General features: G+C 46.1%; 2 protein-coding genes across 2 annotated transcripts; one reads left to right on the top strand and one right to left on the bottom strand.

Moving 5' to 3' along the window:
* Positions 1-458: 458 nt before the first annotated feature.
* rhoq (ras homolog family member Q) lies at positions 459-13,213 on the bottom strand (the record flags this gene model as incomplete). The annotated part of the gene is made up of 5 exons (XM_084458623.1): positions 459-620; positions 784-879; positions 7,352-7,516; positions 12,531-12,589; positions 13,072-13,213. 5 exons carry the CDS (start codon positions 13,211-13,213, stop codon positions 459-461), a joined length of 624 nt encoding a protein of 207 aa, XP_084314749.1.
* Positions 13,214-24,103: 10,890 nt separating this feature from the next.
* tmem254 (transmembrane protein 254) lies at positions 24,104-27,200 on the top strand. Its single transcript, XM_084458565.1, has 4 exons — positions 24,104-24,215; positions 25,437-25,540; positions 25,884-25,943; positions 26,209-27,200. The coding sequence occupies exons 1-4, from the start codon at positions 24,129-24,131 to the stop codon at positions 26,327-26,329; spliced, it is 372 nt and encodes a 123-aa protein (XP_084314691.1). The 5' UTR covers positions 24,104-24,128; the 3' UTR covers positions 26,330-27,200.
* Positions 27,201-27,757: the final 557 nt, after the last annotated feature.

Here is a 27,757-nt window from a genome sequence, read left to right as displayed (position 1 = left end):
TTTTGGGATGAGTTGCATGTCCCAACACAAGAAATGTCAAGCGCTTGGATCTCAGAATGCAATTTAAACACAATTCATCTATCCATTGCAATTACAAAATAATCTTACCAGAACACAAAGTATACCTCCATTTGGGCTTTCTTACAGTTTACATTGTAAGTTTGCACAGGTAAAATGATTAAAAAACGGTTTAAAAAGAAGGTACTTTTGGGAGGCATATATAGTCTACTGAAGAGATCGAGTTGGGTTTGTGCTGCTTTGGTTGTAAAACTGCATCCTAACCTCACAGGTAGACGCAGGAGAGAAACCGAGCCATCGAGGAGCCCAAATCTAAAATGGCCCCCTCTTTTGTCCATTTCCGTCCATCAGTCACTCTCTCCTCTGTCTATGACTTCTGTCTCCGCCCTCGGACCAGGTGTGTATTCTGGTTGGTTGTTAGGATGTTTTTGCGCCTCCCATCACGTTATGAGGCAGCAGTTGATGCAGCGCGGCCCCAGTCTTCTCTTTAGGGCTCCTTTCTTCCTCTTGGGGGTGAGGATGGCGATGATGGCCTCGTCAAACACAGTCTTCAGTCCCTTCTGCGTCAGGGCCGAGCACTCCACGTAACAACATGCTCCAATCTGGAAAGAGATAAGAACGAGATAGATGGGATATGCCGTCAATCAAAACAATACACCAATGATCGATCGGCAGAGGAATTAATCCAAATGCTAACTTGACAGAAGGGAAAATTGACATTATTTGTCAGTTATCCGCTACGCCCCTCGGCCACCCACTCTTTACCTCTTTGGCCAGCTTCTGGCCCTGCTCATTGGTGATTGGCTTCTCCTTCATGTCATTCAGTTTGGCTATGGTCTTTGGGTCATCACGGAGGTCAATCTGAAAGAGATGGAGATAAAAGCTTCCTGTCAGCAGTAGCCTAGCCTACAACTTACAGTTTCATGTAACTGTGACGGAACAAAGATAAGCTGCATCTTTAAGCAATGCACTCTAGTACTTTCAGTAGTTCTTGACACATGTGTCATGGTGGCCTGCTTGCTGTGTGTTTCTTTAATCCCAAAAATCAACCACCTTTAGCTTTCTAATATTCCTCCCCTTTGTTCTCATGTAATCTAACTATAGCTAGCCTGCTACTACTAGGCACTAGCTAGACATGAGTTCATGTGGCGGCACATTGGTTTGACCAGCTACGCCTCCCTGCTCCAGGCTACTTGGTGATGCCAATATTGAGCCATTAACTGTCACATTTATTTGCACATGAAACATCTGCCAGGAACTGGACTACACAGCTGGCAGAAGTACAGTAACATTCGGCGCAAAAGTTAGGCCTACGTCAGCTAGCTAACCAGCTAACATTAGCTAACCTAGGTTAACGTATTATCATACTATAGCCTAATGGAAGGTAGCCTGTAGCCTACTGTATGTCTATCTGTATTTCAATTTTCTCGAGAACCCGGCAATGTATTAAGTTGAAATTCGTCAGACTTCATCTATGTTCATTTGAATGCAAAGCACACGCATGCGGCACATGCACAGCGCCTCACTGTATCACTAAAACCCAATTAAAGCACAGACCCTGCTTCCCTGACTAAAATGCATGGTAACACATGCTAGCAACTCGCAATGAGGCTAGCACTTTAACTTCCGTCCATCTATGAATTGATTGATCCCACATTAGCATGCAGCTCAGAGAGGAGATTGATATATCGGCAGACTGATGAAAGAGTAGTAAATATCAGCGGACAGGACAGTAAATCAAACGCCTACTCCGGTACGCTCACCACCACTGTGCCCATGCTCGACGGGTGATTTCCAGGGAATACAGACAGAAGAACACCTATGAGGAAGTGTGTGGTTTCGAAGTGTAGACTGGTCAATGCTCAGTTCAGAGTCATTCAATCTTAACATACAGTATCTTGAAGCTTTAATTAACAATGGTATTGTCAGCACTGCGCCATAGTGTCCCAAGATGTCCAGCAGATGGCGGCAGAGTGCACCGTACTTGGATTTTGTGGACTGATTTGGGCTTGGCTCACCCTAAGTGGGTTCACCTGTTTGGTTGCTGATTGCATGCACCTGTATTTAAGACGTGTCTGTGTTTTGCCATGCATTCGAGCCTCATATGTTTCTAGGATACACCTGTACCTTTGTTACCCTTTGTGGGACCTTCTTTTGGATTAAAGCAAGTTTGTTTTTGGCTCCTATGCTCAGCGTCCTGTACTTAAACTCAGTACTTTTAAGTTAGCATCGTGACAGTAGGCTCGAATCATCAACATGAGTTTAACAGGCGCTGAAGGAGCGGACATCAGCCTATCCCAAGTGCTCGGAGCTTTGAAGACCCAAGGATCCTCAATCCAGCAGATCCAGACCTGGATAACACAGCAAATGCATCAACAGAACCCCCCAGGCGGCAAGACATTCCTTCAGAAACCGGAGCGGTATGATGGCATCCCAGAGACCTGTCAGGGATTTTTGACTCAATGTGACCTGTTTTTTGTTATGCAGCCAGATCAGTTCCCCTCAGAAAGAGCTAAGGTCGCTTTTATGATTTCTCTGCTCTCAGGTAAAGCTCTAGTGTGGGCTACTGCCCTGTGGGAGGCTAGTTCCCCACTTTGTGCTAATGCAGCAGAGTTCTCTAAAGCACTACGCCAGGTTTTCAACCATCCTGTGAGTGGCAGAGAAGCAGCACGCCGCATCAGCACGCTCCGCCAAGGGGCCAGAGCCGTTTCTGAGTATGCTATAGAATTCCGCACCTTGGCAGCTGAGAGTAAATGGAACAATGAAGCACTTTTGACCACTTTTTATAACGGCCTGTCTGAGGCGGTCAAAGATGATTTGGCTAGTCGGGAGTGGGGTGCCACTTTAGATGAGCTCATTACCACCTCTATCTGCCTCGATCAGCGCATACGCGAAAGGAGGCGTGAGCGCAGGCTTCCCAACTCCGCACAGCCCCAAGTGTGTTCGCCACAGAGCGCGTCAGCTCCCGCTGCTCAGCCCACTCAAGCGGAGGCTATGGAGATAGGCAGGTACCGCATCACACCTGCTGAAAGAGAGCGTCGCCGCAGAGAGAGATGCTGTCTTTACTGCGGTGAGGCTGGTCATTACAGAGACCGATGCCCCCAGCTGCAGGGAAACGAAAACGCTCATTAGGGGAAGGGGACAGCTTAGTGAGCAGTTTGGTCCGATCTCAGTCCCCCAACCCAGCTAAGCGCCTATCCCTGAGTGCTCAACTCACCTGGACCCCAGAGAACCCTGAGAACATCCCAATCACTGTGCTGATCGATTCCGGTTCAGAGGAGAATCTGATGAACTCTGCTCTGGTCACACGCCTCGGTCTACCGGTCATGGCTCTTCCCAATCCTGTGAGAATACAGGCACTCGACGGACGACCCCTAGGCTCCGGTAAGATCAACTACATGACGCGCCCCTTATCGCTACAGATTGGTTCACATAAAGAGACTATCTCTTTGGCTTTAGTCGAATCCCACCATGACATGGTGGTACTAGGGTTTCCCTGGCTCCGGAAGCACAACCCCCTAATCAATTGGTCCACTGGGGCAATTTTGTCATGGAGCTCAGAGTGTGTTTCGGCCAATCATTTTACACCTGTGATGGAGTGTTCCGCTGCCTGTTCATCTCCTGAGCTCACTTCAGTCCCTGCCGAGTATCATGACTTAGCTGAAGTGTTTAGTAAGACTAGAGCTACAGAACTACCCCCTCACAGATCTTATGACTGTGCCATTGACCTGTTGCCTAACACTATTCCCCCCCGGGGACGACTGTACCCTCTCTCCGTCCCAGAGACTCAGGCCATGGAGGATTACATTAGTGAGTCCCTTACCAATGGGCTTATTAAGCCCTCGACATCACCCGTGTCAGCAGGATTCTTCTTTGTACCCAAGAAAGATGGTGGTCTACGACCATGCATAGACTACCGAGCACTGAACAACATCACAGTGAAAAACAAATATCCGTTGCCACTCATGTCTTCTGCTTTTGACCTCCTTGGAGGAGCTACAGTGTTCACCAAACTAGACCTGCGGAACGCTTACCATTTGGTCCGCATCAGAGAGAATGATGAGTGGAAGACTGCATTTAGCACCCCTAGTGGACATTATGAATACTATGTGATGCCGTTTGGTCTGACTAATGCACCCGCTGTGTTCCAAGCCTTTTTAAACGACGTGCTCAGAGACTTCCTCAACCGCAGTGTGTTTGTTTACCTCGATGATGTGCTCATCTTCTCCAAGTCCCTTACAGAACATCGTCAGCACGTCCGGCAGGTCCTACAGCGGTTACTGGACAATCAGCTGTTTGTCAAACTAGAGAAGTGTGAGTTCCATGTTACACGCACCTCCTTTTTGGGGTATGTCATCTCCCCTGACGGTGTGATCATGGACCAATCCAGGGTGCAAGCAGTACTGGACTGGCCGGTTCCTACCACTCTCAAACAGGTACAACGTTTTGTGGGATTTGCTAACTTCTATCGTCGTTTCATCCGAGGTTTCAGCTCCATTGTAGCACCCATCACAGCAGTGACCCGTGGAGCACCGACCAGACTCAGATGGACCCCAGAGGCACAAGCGGCATTCGAGCACCTCAAGGCTCAGTTCACGTCGGCTCCCCTGCTGAGGCATCCTGACCCTACCCTACCGTTTGTATTGGAGGTGGACGCGTCCGGTTCTGGAGTTGGAGCCGTGCTTTCCCAGAAGTCAGGTATGGACAATAAGACTCACCCGTGTGCCTTTTTCTCTCGCAAGCTCAGTGACGCTGAAAGGAACTACGACGCCGGTGACAGGGAGCTGTTGGCCATCCTACGGGCGCTTGAGGAATGGAGACACTGGCTAGAAGGAGCACGCCACCCATTCACTGTCATCACGGATCATAAAAACCTCCAGTACATCCGTGGAGCCAAACGCCTGAACCCCCGACAAGCCAGGTGGGCTCTGTTTTTCACCCGATTCAGGTTTATCATCACGTTTCGCCCCGGAACCAAGAACGCCAAGGCTGATGCCTTATCACGACAGTATGACATTGATGTTACTGACCCTGTCCCCGAGTGCATCATTCCCCCCAGCTGTGTGGTGGGACAGGTGACGCTTGCCCTGGAGGACGCCATCCGGCGTGCGCAAGAGGAGGATCCGGGTCCTGGTGGAGTACCCCTGGGCCATCTGTATGTCCCACTCAACGCCCGCTCTGATGTTCTACAGTGGGGGCATGACTCACCAGTGACGGGGCATCCGGGGACTGCCCGCACGGTAGAGCTAGTTAGCCGCCACTTTTGGTGGCCGCGCATGAGAAGCGACATTGAGGAATATGTCCACGCATGTACAGTCTGTGCTACACAGAAGTCAGGGAACCAAGCCCCGGCAGGCCTGCTTCACCCCCTGCCGGTCCCATATCGACCATGGTCCCACATTTCGATGGATTTCATCACAGGCCTACCACCTTCTGATGGCAACACTGTGATTTTTGTAATCGTGGACCGGTTCTCTAAAGCTGCCCACTTTGTCCCTTTACCTAAGCTGCCTTCAGCGAAGGAAACCGCCGATGTGGTGGTCCGGGAGGTGGTGCGTTACCATGGCATCCCAAGTGACATTGTCTCTGATAGAGGCCCCCAATTCATGTCCAAGTATTGGTGTGCATTTTGGTCCTTGTTTGAAACATCTGTCAGTCTTTCTTCAGGCTATCATCCCGAGAGTAATGGACAGACGGAACGTGTGAACCAGGAACTGGAGAAATACTTGCGCTGTATGGTCTCATCCAATCCGGGTGCCTGGAGTCGGAAGCTGGTGTGGGCTGAAATCGCCCACAACCAACTGAGTGGGTCATCCACCGGTATGTCCCCTTTTGAGGTTCAGTATGGATTTGTCCCACCGTTTTTTCCCTCTCAACAGTCCGAGTCTGCGGTCCCCTCTGCGGATGCTGCTGTGGCCAGGTGCCGCCAGGCCTGGAAAAAGGCCCGTGCTGCGCTTACGCGCACCACCGAACGCCATCGAATCCAGGCCAATCGCAGGAGACGGCCTACCCCGACGTTCCGCCCTGGACAGAAAGTGTGGCTCTCCACCAAGAACCTGCCTCTGCGCACAGCCACCAAGTTCACTCCCCGGTTCATCGGCCCGTTTCCTGTGGAGAGGAGGGTTAACCCGGTGGCTTACAAACTCAAACTTCCTAGGACTCTCCGGGTGAGACCGGTGTTCCATGTCTCCTTATTGAAACCTCTATTCTCCTCACCCTTGTCCAGGCCTGCCCCGCTGCCGCCCCCTCCGCGGGTCATCGCTGGTGGCCCGGTCTACACCGTCCGGAGGCTGCTGGATTCCCGGCGGTGGGGGCGGGGCCTCCAGTACCTGATAGACTGGGAGGGCTACGGCCCGGAGGAGCGCTCATGGGTGCCCTCCCGGCACGTCCTGGATCCTGGCCTCATCCGCGCCTTTCACCGCGCCCACCCTCTCAAACCTGGCCCACCTGGAGGTGGTCGTCGGGAGGGGGGCACTGTCAGCACTGCGCCATAGTGTCCCAAGATGTCCAGCAGATGGCGGCAGAGTGCACCGTACTTGGATTTTGTGGACTGATTTGGGCTTGGCTCACCCTAAGTGGGTTCACCTGTTTGGTTGCTGATTGCATGCACCTGTATTTAAGACGTGTCTGTGTTTTGCCATGCATTCGAGCCTCATATGTTTCTAGGATACACCTGTACCTTTGTTACCCTTTGTGGGACCTTCTTTTGGATTAAAGCAAGTTTGTTTTTGGCTCCTATGCTCAGCGTCCTGTACTTAAACTCAGTACTTTTAAGTTAGCATCGTGACAGGTATAGGCTAAAGAGTAAAAAAGTTGAAAGTTGGTGTGAAAGGTTGGTGGTGGTACAGTTTTACACCCACCAGTGGTATCAAACAGGTTGACTAGTATGAATGCACCACATATTTGGCTGGCCAGGCTCACCCGATGAGTATGTAGGGTACTACACACACCTGGGTGCCTACGAGGAGGTAGGGAACACTCACCTGGGTGCCTGAGGAGGTAGGGAACACTGGGTGCATACTACACTCACCTGGGTGCCTATGAGGAGCTAGGGAACACTGGGTGCTTACTGCACTCATCTGGGTGCCTATGAGGAGGCAGGGAACACCGAGTGCATACTACACTCACTGGGGTGCCTTAAAGCAGACAGGGAACATTGGATACATACTACTGTACACTCACCTGAGTACTTTAGAACAGATAGGGACACTGGGTGCATACTACACCTACCTGGGTGCCTATGAGTATGTACTGTAGGGAACACTGGATGCATACTACACTCACCTGGGTGCCTATGAGTATGTAGGGAATACTGAATGCATACTACACTCACCTGGGTGCCTATGAGGAGGTAGGGGACACTGGGTGCATACTCCTGCAGTTCCGGCACCCACTCCTCCCTAACGTTCTGGAAGCTGGCCGGGTTGACCACAGAGAAGCAGATGAGGAAGACATCGGTCATGGGGTACGACAGCGGACGCAGGCGGTCATAGTCCTCCTGGAAAGGGGTGGCGAGAGAAAGGAACAGACTTGATCATAGTGCAGCTTCCCTCCATCACATCCACCAAGAACTATGATTCATGAATTATTAAAACCATATGAAAAATGAGCCTGGTGAGTGTGCAGCCATCCTTTTACTCCTCCTCCTCATTGGTGAGGAGACAGAGAGACAGAGAGAGAGAGAGAGCGGCAGAGGAGGGCTAACTAACATTACTATGCTTTCAGTATCTACTGGGTTCATCTGTGCACACAGTGCACACACCATAAAGCTACAAGGCTGTTTTATGAGAATAATGAACTGTTTTATGATAATAAGCATTAAAAACTAAACAGATTCTACCCGATGACCTTCATCTGAGTTACTCGTCTTTCTTTCCCTCTCTCCCTCTCTGTCTGTCTGTCACAACTAGCCTCTGGAGACTACTTCATATTTGCAGTACATTACACAATCCATGGAGAAAGCATCACCGCAAGACGTTTGAAACCATAACTGCCATCTCAACTGCCATGACTCAGCCTATTGTGTGGCGTTAATGGAAAATTCACATAACACCAGATCGTCCTTTGTAACCGAGATCAAGCATCCCCTTGCCTCTCCCTGATGAACATGTCTGACAGGCTATTCTGTGTCATCATTCCCACTTATGAATATTCATAACCTGGCCGTCCCATGTTTTTTTTCAGGGGGAACATCCACACTGGCCGAATAATCGGGGTGTGAAAGTGATGCATGCGCACACACCAGGGTTAGGTTGAGATGGAGGACTTGGAGGCATGAAGAGATCAATGGGTCAACCAAGTCATGGAAGGTGACTCATTTGATCAACCTAACTTAATCAACCTCCCTGCAATATCCAGGAAATCAAACTAAATCCAATGCTGTGGCAGATCAACCTGGGCTGGGACAACCGTTGGAACTCAGTCTGTATCATCCCTGTCCTCTCTCACTCTCACTCTCCAGTGTTGGTACTGGCATGTGTGTGTGGAGAGGCATCTCGGACTCATTCCCATACAAATCCAATGAGGGACATGTGTATGAATGCTAACGTAGTTATACAATTTATATAGAGAGGTTTATATTGTGTGTATTAGATTAGGGTGTCAAGGGTATCTCATCTTCTTTAGCTGGCCTCACGTGTACAAGTATACATTGCTAGCACTAGCTAGGATCGGTGTATATTTGTCAGTGTATTCATCCCATGTTTATGCTGTTGTGAGCACATCAACCTCTCTGTTCTGTGATTTGAGCGGCAGACTGTTCGTGACGGAGCGAAGCTCCGCAAATGGCCGTCATGGAAACTTTACCAAATCAAGGAGAAAATACGCTGAAACTTCTACTTTACAGCTCATTTCAAGATAGAGCGTGTAAGCATACGTGCAGTGAGAAAGTGTGTGTGTGTGTGTGGCAGGGGGGGTCTGTGAGAGTTGTGTATTTGTGATGCATGCGTGTGTGACCTGTTCCCAAAGTGAACAGGAGAAACATTCATTCCCCAACGTACCATACAGGACTGCACAGTCCTGTAGTACACTCAGTAGTTTACTATAAACACAGTCCTGTAGTACACTACTGTGTTTAAAGTAGTTTACTGTAAAAACAGCACAGCTCTGAGCTTCTGCTATACAGGTAACATGAAGGTGGCTGATCATCTATGCTGATTCCTAGACTACCTAGTCTCTTCAGTACATCTTCACCACATACCTGCTTGTACACTAAATATAATGAAGGAGAGATAAGGAGAGAGACAGGGTTGGAATGCCAGAGAGAAGCCAGTAGATCAGCATGACAAAGAGGGAGAAGAAAGTTAGAGAGAAAGAGAGAGCGCTGAGGGTGTGTATGGTATGGGGTGCTAATAGGCAGAGCATGCACACCCCCTCCTCTCTCCATACGTGTCCATACATTTCCTTAAGGGTGAGGCTCTGCATGGCATTTCCACTTGGTCTGGTGTGTGTGTGTTTGTGTGTGTGTGATCTCAGCTGTGAGTGTGTGCTGTTGAGTCAGTGACATACGAGAGCTTTGATATCAGTGAGTCACCCCTCCTCCTCCTCCTCCTCCTCTTCCCAGAGACACAGACGCCTGTTCAAACATGGCCGCCGGCTAGGAAAACAAGCGCGAGGAGATGCTTCCAGTTGCCATCGAGGAATGATAATTAAAGACAATGCCTTGGGGGGGGGGGTCTACAACAAGGACGCTGTTCGATGTTCCGAGGAAATTCATGTACTTTCTTCTGTTTGCTGTAATGGTCCGTGGCGAACAAGCTCCAGCGCTCGTCAACAGCCTGCAGGGTTTAAAAGGGACATAACTCGTGCTCTTATTGCTCCAGCAGCTCCAGAAGGCTACAGATCAGTGGAGTCGGACCCAGTGGTAGAGTAAAACCCCGTTTATGCCCCCCACCCTGCTGGGATGTCTGGGGGTCACTGGGTAAAATAAAAAATAGGAATGGGTTGCACACTCTGATACTCCAAAACTTGAACATTTTATTAAGCCAACGTTTCAGACAAACCTTCTTCAGGGCTTTGCAAATTCATCTTAAAAACAAACAGGGGATGAGCTATTGATGAGTCGTAATCATAACTATAACCAGCTGATCACTATTGACAATAACCATTTCAATCAGTAGGCTATTTACAATAATCAAGTCAACATGCATCAGAAACTGATTAGGTAGGACTTGATTCTTGTAAATAGCCTACTGATTGAAATGGTTATTGTCAATAGTGATCAGCTGGTTGTACTTATGATTACGACAGGTGTAGCTCATCCCCTGTTTGTTTTTAGCTGTTGAAACAGATGAATTTGCAAAGCCCTGAAGAAGGTTTGTCTCAAACATTGGCTTAATACAATTTTCAAGTTTTGGAGTATCAGAGTGTGCGACCCATACCTATTTTTTATTTAAGCTATCTCTCCCGGATCAGCACCTCACCAAACAGGTGTGCGTTATCCTTTTGGTTTTTGGTCGTCACTGGGATCCCATTAGGGCGGTGAGCGTCAAGGACTGTACCAAGCACAAAATGGGGAGGGAGGGTGCTGAAGAGTGAGGAAGGGATGTCTTACTGAGTGTGAGTATGAGAGAGAGAGAGAGATAGGGGGGAGAGTAAATGAGGAACTCAGTAAAAGAGGTGAGACGGCAGCGAAGAAAGAAATGAGTAAGAGACGTATCCCAAGGGGTGCAGTATGGAGCCCCGTGTTGCCATGGGTACAGTAGCACTTAACATCCACTTCCTGTTTCCTCCTCCAGAGCACTGATGCTGCTAGATTTCCATGAGAGCGACTTCGTCCCTGTCCCTCTTCTATAGAGTCAAGAGCTAATAAAATAGGCTATGTCTGGCTACATATAGAATTCTTATGTGTCGAATTACAGTAGGTACAGATTGGGGCAATAGGAAAACGCAATCGGAGCACAATCACATACTGTATGCCTCTGTTGTGATCAGGTGACCCCAGCATGTTGTACTGATGTCATCACTACCATGAGTCACATGTAGGAGGCATGGTCACTCTCCCTCCCTCTTGAGCGTGTTCCATTATGAAACAGGCAAAGGATTGTGGGAGCCCCCCTGGCCCAAGCCCCCAGGGATATAAATATGAAAGGGTCCTTGGAGCCAATATAACATGTGTAGCACAGAGCCAGAGATGGGGACTGTGTGGAGGGGCGGGGTGGGGAGGGGAGGGGGGGAGTGAGCGCTGTGGGTGGGTGACTTTGAGAGAAAGGGGGGGGGTATTAGGATTTGATTTACCCACATTTCTGGGCCACTGCAATGGGTAGAATAAGCACCTTCAAAAAGGAGATTTGCTGCTTTCGTTCTCGCGCTCCTCACCCTCTGTAAACCCCCCCCCACCGACCACCTCTCTGTCTTCCTCTTCCCCTCATCTCTCCTTCTTCCTCTCCCTCTCTCGGTCTCTCCGGTGCTCGCTCTTTGATCAGATGCTGAAGCTATAAACATTACCAGCTGGCCTTGCGCTCCGTATAAAGAGGTCAGACGAGGCGGGGGCGGAGGGGGCCGCAGCGCCGGGAGAGAAGTAACTCTACTCTCTGTGGCCTCGGCGCCCACACTCGACATCTGGGAAGCTTCTCCATTTCACTCAGACGCTCTGAATCAGCTATAAACAAAACGCGCCGACTCTCTTGGCACACATTCGCGAGCTGTGCGCGCAGGAATAAACACAAGGGTTGTACGGCCGCACTGGGGCAGGCCTCCTATCGCCCCACAGGGCCTCGAACCACATGTCTGATGGTTGGAGGTGGTGATTCAGCGCTGATCCAGTGGGGGTCCGAGGTTTGTTTTTCAAGAAATTCCATTTTCCAGCCGTGAATGAACAATGGGGCCGCCTGAAATATTTCAGAGCCGACCTCTCGGTGCTTGTCAACTTTCCAGCCAGCGGGTCGTGTTTCGGCTCAGCACACATTTGGACTTCGCGCGGTTAAATCTGGTTGTGAGCAAAGTGCTAACTGTTCCTCGCCAGGCGCCGCGTGTGACTTGATACAGTCTTAGGTCGTGGAGAAAGCGACCGTGTTTATGCGCGAGCCGTGCGCACCAAGTGAGAAACATTATTGAGATGTACACATTCCACTGTGGGAGTGTGTGCACGGCGGGAGCTGGACTGTACTCCTGAAACTGAATGCTACATTGTAAAGGAGTGGACATTGGCCAGTCGCATTAACAAGACGTGACATCACTACTGGACATAGAACCCCTGTTCTCCACATAATAGACCTATTGAGACCCCTCACTACCAGCACTGTCTATCACATACACCAGGCCCTGGCCCTAAACTAATGTGTGAAAAACATCACCTGTTGCAGCTTAGAGTCCAAACTGAATTGGAAGCCTGAGGGTGTGTGGAGAGCACCATTGGTTGCTTACCAGTCCCTGAAGCCATGGGGGAACAGGCAGGGAGAGAGAGAGAGAGAGAGAGAGAGAGAGAGAAAGAGAGACAGAGAGAAAGAGAGGGGGGGGTTGTCCTTGGACGTGGCATGCCTGGAACTCAGCCAGGGAGTTATAATAAACTGTACCTGACCAGCTGTGTCGTACAGTCCCAATAAGTACTGCTTCCCGCCAACGTTGACACTCACTGCAAAGCAATCACAAAGGCTTGTTGAGAGAGAGAGAGAGAGAGAGAGAGAGAGAGAGAGAGAGAGAGAATGTGTGTAGGTGTGTGTCTGTGTGTGAGTGAGTGAAAAAGAAAGAATGTGTGTGTGAGTGTGTGTGTGAGAGAGAGAGAGAGAGAGAGAAAGAGAAAGAGAGAGAGATGTTGGGAGGGAGGGGGTTGTGTAATCCTGTCCTCCCCTAATAAGAGGAAGACTAACAAGTGGTTTTGATAAAAAGCAAGCCACTGCAATTTATGAAAGAGAAAGGAACTAGCCCTCTATTCAAGTCAAACTATTAGACTATACATCAGACATGGTTCTAGTACTGCTAAAGCATTTTAACAACTTTTTTTTGACAATTTATCATCACGCAATCTGAATACTAATATTGGAGGCATGTGAATGGTGATGGTCATACATGAAAAAATAGATGAACATGTCGATTAAAAGTAAAAACGACTCATACCTGCATAATGGTCAAACACAGTGGGGACATACTCCTCGGGAAAGGCGTCATTGGCATAGCTCATCAACAGACACGTTTTGCCCACAGCGCCGTCTCCAACCACAACGCATTTCAACATAATAGTACCGGTTCCGTTTGCCATGATCCCGGCACAACCATCATCCTCCGACGCCCTGTTTTCCTGAGCTGCACGGTGATCCCCAAACGACAGGCATCACCAGAGTCCGAGTCCGACTGCGCGACGCACCGAGACCAACTGGAATTGCATATCTCTCTCTCTCCTCCACACAACACACACACACACACACACACACACACACACAGTCCACGGTTTCCAAATTTGGCCGGGAAGGGGTTTCCTCTCGCCCCGCACACACAGTGCAGGTTTCGCTACCTGTGACTCAGCAAGTCGATCAACTCTCTCGGCGATGAGGCGAGCTTTCCTCCAAAATCCCCCGCCCAGATCTGTACTGTATGAAGCCTACAGTCTCGGGTAGACGCGTGTGGAGGAAGCCTGTTCCCCAGCTCGACCCTTGGCTCTCGGTCCCACTCCCTACCTCGCTGATTTACTAGGCTGTACGGACAAGGCGGGTTCGCTTGCTGGAGAGGCGGGGCTATAGGATTTGAGACCAAGGGGCTTTGGTTAAACTCCACAAGTAGTGTCATTGTTGCTATATTGAGTACATTTCCATATGTGTGGACGGGTTATGTAAAATGTTTCCATTCACTCTTGATCACATTTTCACTAATCTCATAATCTACACTGGGCCTACTTGCTTAGGAGTTGCAGGCAGCATTACTTAAAAAAACAAACAAACAAAAAAACATTCTTTACAGTGTAGATCTGCAGTTAATTTTACAAGGATAATAATGTGAACTTTAAGTTTCAAATGCATAAGGGCAGTTGTTTACCACTCCGTTGGTGGTCGTTATGCCAGCAGATGGATGAGGGCTGAGTGGAGAGCAGTGTGAAGACCTGCAGATGGAAGCACCACAGGAGAGGATAGATGCTGAGACGAGTAGCCTACGACTGAATCTGACCTCTGGATTGCACTTGAGCAGGTGTGAGCTGTCTCCTCGAATTAGCTGTTCTCTTAAGAGGAACCAGGCAAACACACAGAGAGCAAGAGAACGAGAGAGAGGGAGAATACCAGGATTGTCTCAGAGTTTTCGTTGACATTTCTAGCTGAGGTAGAGGTGGTTGGAGCCCGGTTGTGATGAGGTACTTAAGACTTTTAAACCCCAATTTCACCTTCAGACCACAAGGATGGCCTCTGGGTCTAATTGGAGACCAGGGTTCAATTCCGGTGCCAGTCACCCATGTCTATCACCCCCAAAGTCACTCCCATCATCTCATATCTGCCTTTGATGCAATACTCCAAGCCAATGGGAATTAAGCAAGATTAACTTACTTATTACTGCTGCCTATTGCCTATTCTGTACATTTTTGTAGATTGTATTGTATCTCTTCACTATTGTAGTTTGCACTGTCCTGTCTTATTTATTGTCATGCACCAACAGACCAAGTCACATTCCTCGTAGGTGCAAGCCAACTTGGCGGGATAAAAATCTGAATCTGTACATTGAGCTGTTAGACCCACTTTGTTGATGGTCCCTAGCCAGATGTTGGTGGTCCAATCAGCTCAAAGGGGTGGGGACCTGCTGGAAGATGCGCCTCGTGCAGCGCTATCACCACACTGACAGTTGCTGCAGCTGTCACGTGACCAAACAATTACCTCATACTTATACTGTCAAAATCATAGGCTACTAGGTGTTACCTATTACAGAGGAGCTATGCGGTAACAGCAACAAGCAGTTTTACAAGACACATTTGGGATATCCTAGACGTAGACAGTTTGGCTTTTGTTTGTGTGATCGCCAATGAACTGTTGATATTCACTGTAGCCTACGCCTCTTCTCTTCTCAGAGTGTGTATCCGTGTATCACTATTGCCAGTTAGGTACTGTCAGCTGCATGAGTTCATTAGTGAGCTAGCCTACTGAGCCTTATTTCCCAGTGGAGGACATTTAATATCAGCTGTCTATTTCTGTAACCAGACTAGTTTAAAGGTGACGCCGTGCAGTAAATCACAATTGTTTTTAAAGGAGAAATTGAATCTGAATATATATATATATATATATATATATATATGTAGACATGTGGTTTGTATAAATATACTTTTCTCTGTGTTTTTCCAGTTGTTTGATTGGACATGTGTTTTTGTGTGCTCCACCCACGTTAATATTTGCTGACTGTCACTGGTTGGTGACAGTCAGCCAACCAGTCTGCCAAAGAAACGCCTGTGTAAGTGCAGCAGAGAAAAAAAAAAAAAAAGGTTGACGCAGGCGGCCGGCGGGAAGAGAGAGGATGATGGTGATCGTTCAGGACAGACTGTGGCTGACGTTTCTGTGGAGCTTGACACGGCCTGTATTGGAGAGAGTCCTCTGAACCTCAAAAAGATCTGCGAGTAGGCTAGTGAACTGTAAATTAATTAAGTGCTAAGTTAGGCTCCAGTGGCGTTCAAGAAGAGGACGTTTAAGATCAAGACCTTCGATGTGTAGAAGTGAATTAGCTAGCGTTAGGTTAGCTAGGTTAGCTAGTTGCAGTGATGTGAGCTCTAGCTTTTTAATGTGACTAGTTTGCGTTTTGTCGGCACACTTTCTGGAGAGGGACACACAAGACTCCTGCACTCTGCATCCCCCACTACGGCTTGGCTCCTGCTGGTCAACCCCCTGATCAACATCACAACCTGTCTTCTGGGACGCAGGTGAATTCTGTCCTTTAGCCCACTAGTGGGCACTTCTCCTCTCACTAGCCAGGCAGTGCACATTCTAGACGGAAACCGTTCTTGTGAACTTTCCAGTGAACTTTCCAGTGAACTTTCCAGAAAATTCCTGTTGAGTTGTCGCGGGACCATTCAGCAACGTTCGCATTGCTGAATGGAACTGAACTGTTTGGATAGTTTAGAATTCCAGTGACTTTTTCTGTATGCGTGTGCATCGCGGGACCATACAGCAACGCTCTCATAGGGAGGGAAAGTGAATACATGCGCCCCTAGTGGATTCCTATCGGAGAGGAGTTTCAATGTAAACTCCCATAGACCGGATTTATAATATTTACTACGAAACCATTTCGGCGAAGTTATCAAAACAAAAACTTGTGAGTGTTTTTACATGAATAATCTACCAACTGTGAGAATTTCAAACAGTATTTCGCCTTCTTTAAAAATTTTGAAATTGCTCCATTCCTCCAGTCAAAGTCAATGGAATTTAAGAAAAATATTTTCATAATTCGGATTGTGATTGATAATCAACTATGATCACCAGAATCAATAAAGTTTGCCTCCAAGTATTTGCCGTTTAAGGCATTCTACTAACTTTTTGGTGTCGACCAAGATATAATTTTTCAAAAGACGTGTCTATGAGAAATCCCATTAGGAACGCTACCACTAGGGGGCGATGAGATTACTTTCCCTCCCTATTGGAACTGAACTGTTTGGATCGTTTAGAATTCCAGTGACTTTTTCTGTACGTGTGTGCATCGCGGGACTATTGAGTCGTGTTCGTATGGAAAGTGTGGGTTATTATTACTGAATTTCACTGAAGTGCTGTGTGTATGGGTATATCTCTCATTGACTGTTGATGTCTTTTGTATGCTGCAAATGGTTTTCTTGTAAACTAAGTGCTGGTCCCACCTTGTGGTTATAACATTTTAGGATCAAGTGTGTAACGTGCTCCAAGGTTCTTTGAATTCATTCACTGTTTTACTACTGAGGTTGATTTAGTGTGGCATGTCACAGTAGTTCTTTTGGCTGGACCAGTCCTGATAGGGTTAAGAGGATCATTATCATCAAACTCTAACATTAGTATTTTTTTCTGTTCCTTCAATGGTATTCATTTGTAAACCAATTTAATTTTGTTCTAATAAATAGTATTAATTGTAATAAATAGCTAGCAGCGGGGGAATTCTTTCTTTTTTTTATATGAGGGTGGGCATTAGAGGCCTGGGTCACTAAGTAATTGGTCTATAAGGCTCACTGGGTGTGGGGGTGTATTCTTATTATAGCCTGGTGGTTCAGTGTGGAAAGGAACAGTTGGGTCAGCTTATGCTGCTCACACACCTCAGGTTAGACTGAGTTTAGCAGAAAATCCTAGGGCTCCTCATAAATCATCCCCACCCAAAGTGCAATAGTGAAGAGATATTAAAGGCTGAGGACACAGAGAGCTGGATTCTGCAGTCACCCGGTGAGTCCTGCAGTCACACCCCACTACGCGGGCAAGGCCTGTCCGCTACATATATATATATATATATAGTTATGCTTCCGCCCTTTTCTCCATTTAGGTTCTGCGAGGAAGTGATTACTGGATGCACCACACCTGGGGCTGGACTAATTGGTGCAATGGTGATCCTGTCCTGCTCTCCCAAACCTACAAAGAGGCTTCAGACTCTGGAGAGGGGAGATGCCCCTTCAACACTGCCTCCACACATGTAGTTTCTGGTCTCTCTTTGCCTCCCTATCCCCTAGCAAACAGCATTTTCTGTTTAGTTTACATATTATTTTCCCGTTAGCATTTATTCCTCAGGTTTTTTTTATTATGTTTATTATCTCCCCTGCCGTCCAGCCATAGTTTAGTTATCAGTTAATAATGGTTTCTGTTTTCGTGAGGGACATGTTTTTGTTGTTTAGGTTATTTAGTTTGATATGCACCTATCTTGTCTTATTTTTGGGGAGCAAACACATCTCCCCCATGTAATAAAATGAATGCATACAGTGAATTTGTAACCCTATATCCAATTTGTGATAGCAGTGGCACAACTTTTTCTCAGTGACTATAGGTCTAGGCTATTTCACAAAAAAGATACCGGGTTATGAATTCTACAATACATGTGTGTGGTAACAAAATGACACACACACACACACACACACACACACACACACACACACACACATTCCATCTTTCCTTAACAACATTGCTCATCAGTTGGACACCCAAAGTGAAGATGTGCAGCAATCAGACAGGAGGGAGCGGAGCAGAGCAGACAATCACCCAGCTCTGAGATGAGCTCGTAAATTAGAGTGCGCTTTGGCTTTGGTTGAATTACAGACCATATCTGCAATGAAGGGGCTCTTCCCCTGGCCCACAGCAGATGAGGACTATCACTCATATGCCTGTCATATGCATGTTAAACACTGGATAATTTAACATTGTGTGTGTGTGTGTGTGTGTGTGTGTGTGTGTGCGTGTGTGTGTGTGCGTGCGTGCGCTATCTCTCTCTAGGTCTACATGGAAGATGCCATTATTAGCTTACAGGCAGAAAGATATTGACTCTGTAGCCTACGTGTAATTAACCTTTGCATGCACACGTTTTCATCTGCGGGTGTTGGCCGGTGTCATGTAAATGAATGATGCTCCTGCATGAAAAGAACACCCATGTCTGTCTTTATCTTCGTTGTGCCAGAACATCACTACAGGTGAGGACCTCTGATGGAGCAAGTGTATGGGGGGTGATTTATGCCATGTCTACCTCACGGAGTGAACTGAGCTGCTAACTGAGCTGACTAACGTACGCCACGTAGGCTACGTGAGCAAAACACATTCGATTCCCATTTTATTTGATAGGGAACTGGCGGGACACGTGACGTTATGACCTAGCGGCGGCATGTGTGCTCAGGCAGCCGCAGGAAACCGTTGGTCATGTTGATACTCGTGGCCCCTCAGCTGATGAACTGGAGGAAGAGAGCAGACATGCAGCGAGGTCATGTGTAGAAAGGAGTGATCTGCTACGGTCATAAGCCATGGGGACACAGGCTACTAAACAGCTTGTAAAAACTAGCGACTGTAACTCATTTTCAATTTGGAAAGGTCTGGATTCGTACACTGAAAATAAATTGAACCTTTGTTTCGTCAGGAATTCTCAATGTAAACCAAGCTATTTTGAAAGGCTGCGAATGATTAATTGAAGGGGCATGGCTATCTGTATTCATGACATTATACATGAAGCATAAATAGCAACTTAGCGGCAGTTGTTGAAACATTCATAGTTTATGTATTAATACTATGGAGAAAGGCCTACATAATAGCCTACATATCCCCTTCAGAGAGTACAACCAAAACGATACCTAAATGGTTGAATGGTGACATCTAGTGATAAGGTAGGGTAACTGCAGCTTTACGTTACAGTAGCCTACACTCAGCCCTTCTAGCCCCATGTGTCTTATATATGATAAAATATTCAAAGTATATTGAAATATGAAAATAAATATTCTCTTAACATAACTATTTCTTAACTTCTGTTCGTGAAGGGTTTGTCCTCCCTGTGTGACCAACTTGTCAACTGCAGTCAACAGTCACATCCGGAGCTAACCTACGCTATCTTTAGAGAGAGCACAAAACAAGAAAGCACGTTCTTTGCCTTATTACCTGTTTGCATTGGAGAGGAACCTAGTAAACAAAGGTAATTTACATCCTGGCTTGACAAGACCAAAGGATATTGGCTGGAAACCAATAGGCCTAGGCCTACAACACAAACAGTGGGTCGGTCCATCCTGAGATCTGTGGACGAACCCCCCCCCCCCCCCCCCCCCCCGGGTGCTTAATTCCTAAATAGTATATGAATGAAGATTGAGAACAGCACTGCTGATCTATTGAGAACAGCACTGCTGATATCTATTTTAGAGAAATTATGACACTTGGTGTATACAATTAATTTATTAGAATACAAGTGCAAAAAATAATAAATAGATAAATTAGATCACTGCTGATGAATTAGAGTGGATTTAAATTACCAGAGCAGTATTTCAATATTAAGGGGTCAACAGGGGTACAATACTAAGGGGTCACAACATTCTACACATAACTCCTATTCTGTATGTTCCTCCTACAAATTAATCTAAAAGTATACATACAAGGCAATGCTGAGATTACCAAAATAGTCCATTGTCAGTGACATCCTTAGTAAACCAGGTTGTTGTCACAGGTAATATGGCTGTCCAGCCCATCTCCCCACCCCAACTCTCCCTCCAGGTCCCCCAGGATCTCCTGCAGGGACTGGGCAGGGAGCTCAGGGAGGGGGGCATGCTGGTGCTGGGGCGGCCAGTAGGACTCTGGAACAGCCCCACTCCAGGAGCCCTCCAGCTGGCAGTTGGAGGCCTCCATGGGGGGGGTGTTCTCCTTGCCTACCTCCCAGCACCCAAAGTCAGGGGTGGCCGGGGCCTGGGTCTGGGACATGAAGAAGGGCTGCTGTTGCTCTGGGTAGAGAAAGCCCTGGCTGGAGCCTGAGCTGTAGTTCCTCACCTCCAGGGGAGAGGGGCTCCACAGGGACTGCACTGATGGGGGTGGCAGGTCCCCAGTCTGGGGCCATCTGCCCGGGACCATCTGGTGGCCAGGGCTCCTAACGGTCGGGCTGGAGGTGGTGCCCAGAAACCTGCCCTGGTGAAGGCCGAACATGGAGCTGTGGCGGCCGGTCTCCTCCAGTGTGGAGTAGGCTGGAGGGCAGCTGCCATAGAAGCGGTCCTCCTCCAGCTCCTCCTTCACCTGGGCTGGGTAGGGGGGTGGTGGGCACTGAGCAGACAAAGGGGCCATGCCAGGCTGGGGGCCACCTTCTGTGTCCATGGGGAGTGAGTCCTCCTGGGTAGGGGAATCTGACTTGGCACCCTTACACTTCAGAGTCCGAGCTCGCCTGTTCTGGAACCACACCTGAGCCGGAGAGAAAGAGGAATTCTGTATTACACATTTGCAAGCCCACAGTGTTGCAGTTAACTAAGATAATCTGCTTTGTGTTTTGTTAATCATTTGCCAAGTCTGCCAACACCTGTAGAATATAGTGAGAGCACTGGGTCTTATCATGTTGATGTCAGCTCTGTTTACGGTAAGGGTTTGACAGTCTCCCAGTCAATACAAATAAAACCAGCAGATAAAAAACGTCTTACATCGTCTTACTGATAAAACAAATACACAGAAACCCCTGACAGCAGTATCAACAGTCCTGACTTAGAGGCAGGATTTGAACACAGAGCCCTTTTTTATCACAGCCAACACAATACGGCCTGGGTGTGAGTAAAAGTCCCATCTTGTCCTTGCACCTTGTCTAATGTTGTCTCCATCTGTGTTGTGCACCATCAACCAAAACAAATTCCTAGTATGTGTGAACTACCATGGCAATTAAACTGATTCTGATTCTGAAGATGTGTATGTCATTTTGTGTGTTATGTTGTACTTGTTATGCATGTGCAGGTCTGTGTTTGTGTCTTTTTATCTGCTTTTCCGTGAGTATTAATAGCCTGGCAAGCTGACGTAAACAACGTTGATGTGACCCTCTGTTATCTCCAGGCCTCACATACCTGTATGCGAGATTCGGGCAGGCCGGTGGTCTGGGACAGGCTCTCCCTCAGGCTGATTCCTGGGTAGCGGTCCGTCTCAAAGGTGGTGCGCAGGAGCTCCACGTGCTCCTTGGAGAAGCTGGTCCTCTTCCTGCGGCTGGTGCTGCGGGCCACGGCAGCGGGGGCCACCTGTCTGGGCCCCTCTGAGGAGAGAACACAGGGGCATGGGTCAGACCAGCAGCCCGAGGCAGGATAGAGGCTGAGGAGGAGTTCCCTGTCCTGCATGTCGATCACTGACAGTTTGCTCACTCATAGGGCCATGTCTCAAGGCGCTTGGGTTTGGTGGAATTGGTTACAATACAAACCCGTGTGAGAAACACACACAAGTACGGATTTATACCGAAACCAACACAACACTGATGCAGCGTTACAGTAAAATGAGCGGTAAAATCACATAAATTGAGAAAGCAAGGAGCTTGAGCATCAGGGCATCTATAGGAAGAAACATTCCACATCTGACATTGAGCCACAAAGCTTGACATGGCATTCATGGCATGTCAGCCAGCAGCAACATCTTACCGATGCTCGTGTCCTTCCACATGATGCTTCTTGGCAGTTGGTCTCAGTAGCTGTGGGTATTCTGAATGCAGGTGGGTGTAGATGCTCCTTCACTAGGACTCTCTAGAACTGTTTCCTGAAGGTATGGGGGGCCTTATTTATTCTCCTTTGACCCCTCCTCTTAGAAGTGCTGAGTGTGCTGTGTCATCTTATTTGACTTGAAGGAGGAAGTGTGGGCGTGTGTCCTGAGTTTAAAATCCTCAGCCCCCCCCCCGCCACACACACACACACACACACCACATTCCCTATCAAAGTGCATGCACTCAACATTGGCACATAATGATGCATCACTTGCAAAACTTGCTCAGAAGATTTTATTCCCAAATATGCAGTTTGTTTATTTTACACACATTCATTTGATTGTTTCAGTAAATGTATTCTTTGGATTTTGGTACCAGTCTTGCTTTTGTGTAAAACAAAATGTTAAAACATAATATCTACAGTATATGACTCATACAGTATTTCTACAAGAGATGCTTGGTTTATTTGAATGGCCACAATGTAAACTTACTTAGAGGTGGGTTCCTCTGAATGTCCTATGATAAAAGCTTTTTAAAAGAGCAGAGTTGGGCATTAATCAACTAAACAATACACCTGAAGACATATTAACTCACATGACTCAAGTCGTATGCAAATTTCCATTGATTTGTTTCTTCTTTTCAGATAATGCAAAACAGCTGCCGTCTAATACGGTACTTAGTAAAAACACGGATGGCTAATTGTTTAGTGATTAATTGCACTGTTATCAACTGCTGCCTCATACCCCATTTAGTTACAGTAGAGCCATTACGTGAATGGTCAGGGCTGTGGCCACTACCAAGCTCATCAGGCAACTGACATGTCCAGGCCTTGACCTAGCTAGTGACAGGGTGACTTTTACATTTTACATTTTTAAATGAAAGCAAAGGAAGGGCAAACAGACCCATATTATGCTGTATGGACCTAGCTAGCCCCTCTAGCCCACACATATGTTTTGGGGAAAGTGGAAACCCATGCAGCCTCAACAATGTTATCTCAAAATAAAATGACTTTCAATATCAGCATGTGCTCTTGGGAGCACCATTCCTTGTCTTTTCACCTCTTATCTGGCTGGGTCTCCGTGCCTATCGGCTCCCAAGAGTCCCACACATTCAGGGGCCCCGAGCGAAGAGCAATTTTGCTTATCCAAATCCTATCACACTTTATGGATAGCACCTCGCACCTCACACACAGAGATAGCTGAAGACACCTGTTTACATTTAACATTTACATTTTGTGCATGATGACAAAGTGAATTCCTCAACAACGTTATACATGCGATAGTTTTAGTCAAATGGGCTTTTAAACCTGTGTATTTTAACATCTGCAAAAAAAAAATCATTCATTCATCCATTCCTTCATTCCTTCATTCATTCTGTCAAACTCATGATGATCATATTTGAGGACACAATATTAAATGCTTGATCATGAAGCATATGACAGTTCATAAATGTTTTATTTATCTATTTATTTATTTATTTATTTATTTTTTACATACATTCATGATCAGTAAGTGTGATTAAAGATACTTAATGGCTAGTTTGAGCAAGTGGGGCCATTCAGCTAATGGATCACAATAAAAGTGGTCCCTGATAATCCTCATTCAGATGGATATCCTGGCCTCTGACCACTTTACAGGACCGTTCAGAACAGGCCTACTCCATATCAATCAACAACTTTGTTTTAGTGCATCTAGCTAGATAAAAAAAAAAAAAAAGAAGGCAATTTAGAATATTCATCTAAATAATATTACTAATAATAATAGTAGTAAGACTAATAATAATAATAGTAAAATGATTGTGTTACTTTCTTAGTATAATAGTATTAACGTTCGATTAACTAGTATTAACGTTCGATATCAACATTTGATAGTAGCCAACTTCAAACTAAAAGGACCAAACGTTCATACTGACAGTTGTGTTACTTTAGGATATACGTCCCCTTATTACTATGGGAAATAACTAGTACTGTAGTAAGATTATTCAACAACACAGTCTCAGTAAGTTTCATTCTGTCAGCAGTGGACCTACAGAACCTACTGTAGTTCCATTCGTCTTGTTATTGCACGTACGGATTTAAAAGGGGGACCAGCGACGTAACCATGGCAAAAAGTGATGGGTGTGATTATTTTAAGAGAACCAGCCTGTTTTGGATCACCGCAGTGACACTTTCAATGGGATACTTCACAGTAGGTTAACATTTAACTTGTGTAAAATGCTTGCGTGAAAAAGGTATCGTTGTACGGCGAACTATGTTTGATTTTGTGCCACAGTGTCACGAAAACATGTTTAGCGTGTCACCTCCAATAGATTCCGGGTAGCTAGCCTAATGTTAGTCCAAAATTCAAGGCCGTGACCGGGATGAATCCTCTACACAGACAATATTATTCCATATATATATATTTGTATTAGCTGATTATGTTTTGTGTAGAACGCATAACACAATATCGTTGAGTATTATACAAATCATTGCATATATAGTTCGTTTTAAAGTTAGTAGTGCTAGATAACAGTTACGTACAACTTAGTTCCATTCAGTTCATCCAGGTTGGTTATCATGATGATCTTGGTTTAAATATTAACAAGACAGTGCATACTCAGTAAACATGTCCCCCGCCAGTGATGCGTGTGTCTTTGTGGCAATGAAGGAGTGGAAACATGATATTTTCTTCATGAATATATGAAATGTTTTAAGTGTTTTTCCTTCGTTCTATGTGCATGCATGTACAACAACGCAAATGACTCGGGATTCAGTGTGATTCGTAATTCAGAAGTAACGTTAGGTCTTCACTACAGGCGAAGCTAAGAGCTGGACTTTGTCCGTGTGGTTTCATCGAGTGGGGCACAACTAAGCAACCTATCTGGGGAAAAAGTAAACTCCATGACTTTCTTGTAACTAGCGCATAGACGTAGGTTCTCATTGACATTTTGATTTCCCCATATCTTGCTCAAACAGGCTGCTCCCACTCAGAAATCTATGTCCGAGCGAGGTGTTAGCGATCTCATGCTGTCTGCTCAGTAGCACTGTCACCTCCAAACAAAGACACAAATGTTTTTGGTTACTAACATAAGGGGTCAAGGGGTAGGATTAGTGTACAATAGCCCCAGTTCACATGCCGAGGGCCTGCAGGCTGGGGCCCCAGTAGAGTTAAAATAATACACTTTTTTGTCATAGTCATTTGTCATGCATACCAGAGGTGCCCATGTGATGAAAAGCTCAATGTTTATACTTATTACTGTTGACTTGCATGCCGAGGTATAACTACAGACATTCTGAAAGAATTGGATTGATCTGATTCTGCAAACAATATGGTCTCCTGGCCAAGTGGAAAATCCTCTATAGAATACCTGTACTTAAAATGTTCTTGATCTGTTTTTTTATGAGCTGTCTCCATGTCTCTGTCTTTCAGTGCACAGTGTTCCTGCCAGAACAGGTTCCTTATGACAACCTGGGCCCACTTGGTACCTTTTCCAAATACATGGTAGACAGCCACCCTGGCCTCATGGTGAAAGGGTAAGTAATGCTGTACCTACGAGACAGTGTCCACTTACTGACATGGGCCAGAAACTTCAGACTTGAGTAAGCAGAAGACCAAAGAAATGCATCAGGATGATCGATACAACTAAAATAATGCTGGATAGATTCCCCCTTGAGGTGCGAAGTACCCACAGAATGCAGAGAATTAGTCTGCTTAATCAACTCCATCCCTGGGATGGGCACCATTTTCACCCTCTTAACACTGTTTGTCAAAAGAGCTTGTAACTAGTACTCTTAATCAATCAATCACATGACCCATTTGGAAAATGGAAACGCATGGAGAGAAGTATAACATTCATATCCCTCTGCTCTGTTTCAGCTACTGGGCAGCCTGGGCCATCCATGTGATTGAAGCCCTGATTGCCATGCGGGTCTGTAGGTGAGCTCAATTCCCTAATGTTTCCACTAGGGGGCTCTGTAAGTCTTTTATTCCTGTGCACACCCACTGCAATCATGTACACATGCTGTTCAAGCAGACTTACTGTGGAGTCAGAGTGCTGGAGATGTTTTGAAACCACGGACTAGCTCTATTGTAGCGCCATCTCTTTAGGGGGAGTGGGACAGGAAACCTAAATTACAGGCTACGATCGTGTTTTGGATTGCTGCATTTTTGCAACTAAACTAAATTTTCTGTGTCTTTGCAGAGAGAAAGGGGTGGATGATACACTGACTCGCTGCCTCTGGTTTGTTCAGACGGTGCTTTTTGGCTTCGCCTCCCTGGGCCTGCTCATCAAGTACGAACCTGACCGACCCAAACAACAGTGACTCCCACAATACCACCCCGTTGGACAGGTCCCATAATGCAACACTAGTAGTATGAGCGCAGATGGATATAGAGACAACACCCTTCAACTCATCCACTGAGCCAATACTGAGTGATGTTCTGTGTGTTGTGACCTTTCATCTTTTATGGGTGAGGGATAGGGTAAGATTGATAAATGATAACTATAATTTCTTGAGTTCAGAGGTCTAGATACTTGGCAGTAGTTTTTTAAACGTTTATTGTTAATTCTAGCACCATGAGCTAATATTAATAGTAACTTATGATTAGTGTTTCAACACTACATTGAGAGGCCTTCTGATCAACATTGAGTAGCAATATTGTAACAGCTTTCTGAGCTGAGTATAGCCCTTACATTCCTGCTTTGATTCAGAGTGGATATTTGGAATTGGTCTTATGAACCACCTTCATCAGAGAAATCGTGAAAAATGACAAGACATTGTCGGGTTTTACAATGAAGGAATCAGCATTTATTTCAGTTTTATATTCTCTTTTCATTATATTTCTGCTGCTGCAATTTCAGTGCATATAAAATTATTTTTGAGGATTGGCAATATGTTTACAGAGGAGGCATTAAAAATTATTGATTTCTTAATGTAATTAATATAATGTGATTACCTTGACTACTGTTGTAATAAGGATTTTCTGGAAATTCTTTGTACTAATTTTATCTTGACAAACAGTTAACAAAAATATATTAGTGCTTTTGATTTGTGAGAAATAAGAGTGCTTAATAAACAAAACTTTGTATTGTTAAATTATTTCCTGATAATCTGAGTGATATTTTCAGCAAAAATATTCAGATATGTCCAGACCCCAGAGACCTATATTAACTTGTTGAAAAGGAGCATAATAGGGTACCTATAAGGTTCAAAATAGGTTTAAAACACAACCTGTCCGCTGGCTCATGGCTCAGACTAGACACTAGACACATTTACCAATCTGGAGGGGGAAAAAAACAAAACACTAAATCATATGTCCAGAGCCTCCAGTTTGCAAGTATTCTCACCCCAACTCCAAAGAAACACTGCAGCCTTTTGGACATTGGATTTGTTATGAAGGCTCAGCCATTAGTATAATTTGGCAGGATTAGAGACATTAAATTAGCACAGAATAAATTAGATAAGATTAGTAGAATAATTTCAGTATCAGTCCCCGGCCCAATATAGTTTATCATTCGAACGTGTTTTAGATACACCCCCCCCCCCCCCCATTTGTATTGGTTCGTTATTTTCTTTTCTTTGTTTGTTGTGAAGCAAGATGTCATCTTCAGATGCCGCTGCAAAAATACTACAGTATATACTGTAGTTATGAACATTAGCTCTCTTTCTCACAGACTCCAGAAGTGATAGGTGGACGTATGCAGCATTGCCTACATGAAGAGACATCCAGAGTGCATCCAGAAAGTACTC

Source organism: Borostomias antarcticus (assembly GCF_949987555.1).
Source record: "Borostomias antarcticus genome assembly, chromosome: 25".
In the NCBI taxonomy this organism is placed as follows: Eukaryota; Metazoa; Chordata; class Actinopteri; order Stomiiformes; family Stomiidae; genus Borostomias; species Borostomias antarcticus.
This window is presented reverse-complemented; position numbering and strand designations above follow the sequence as displayed.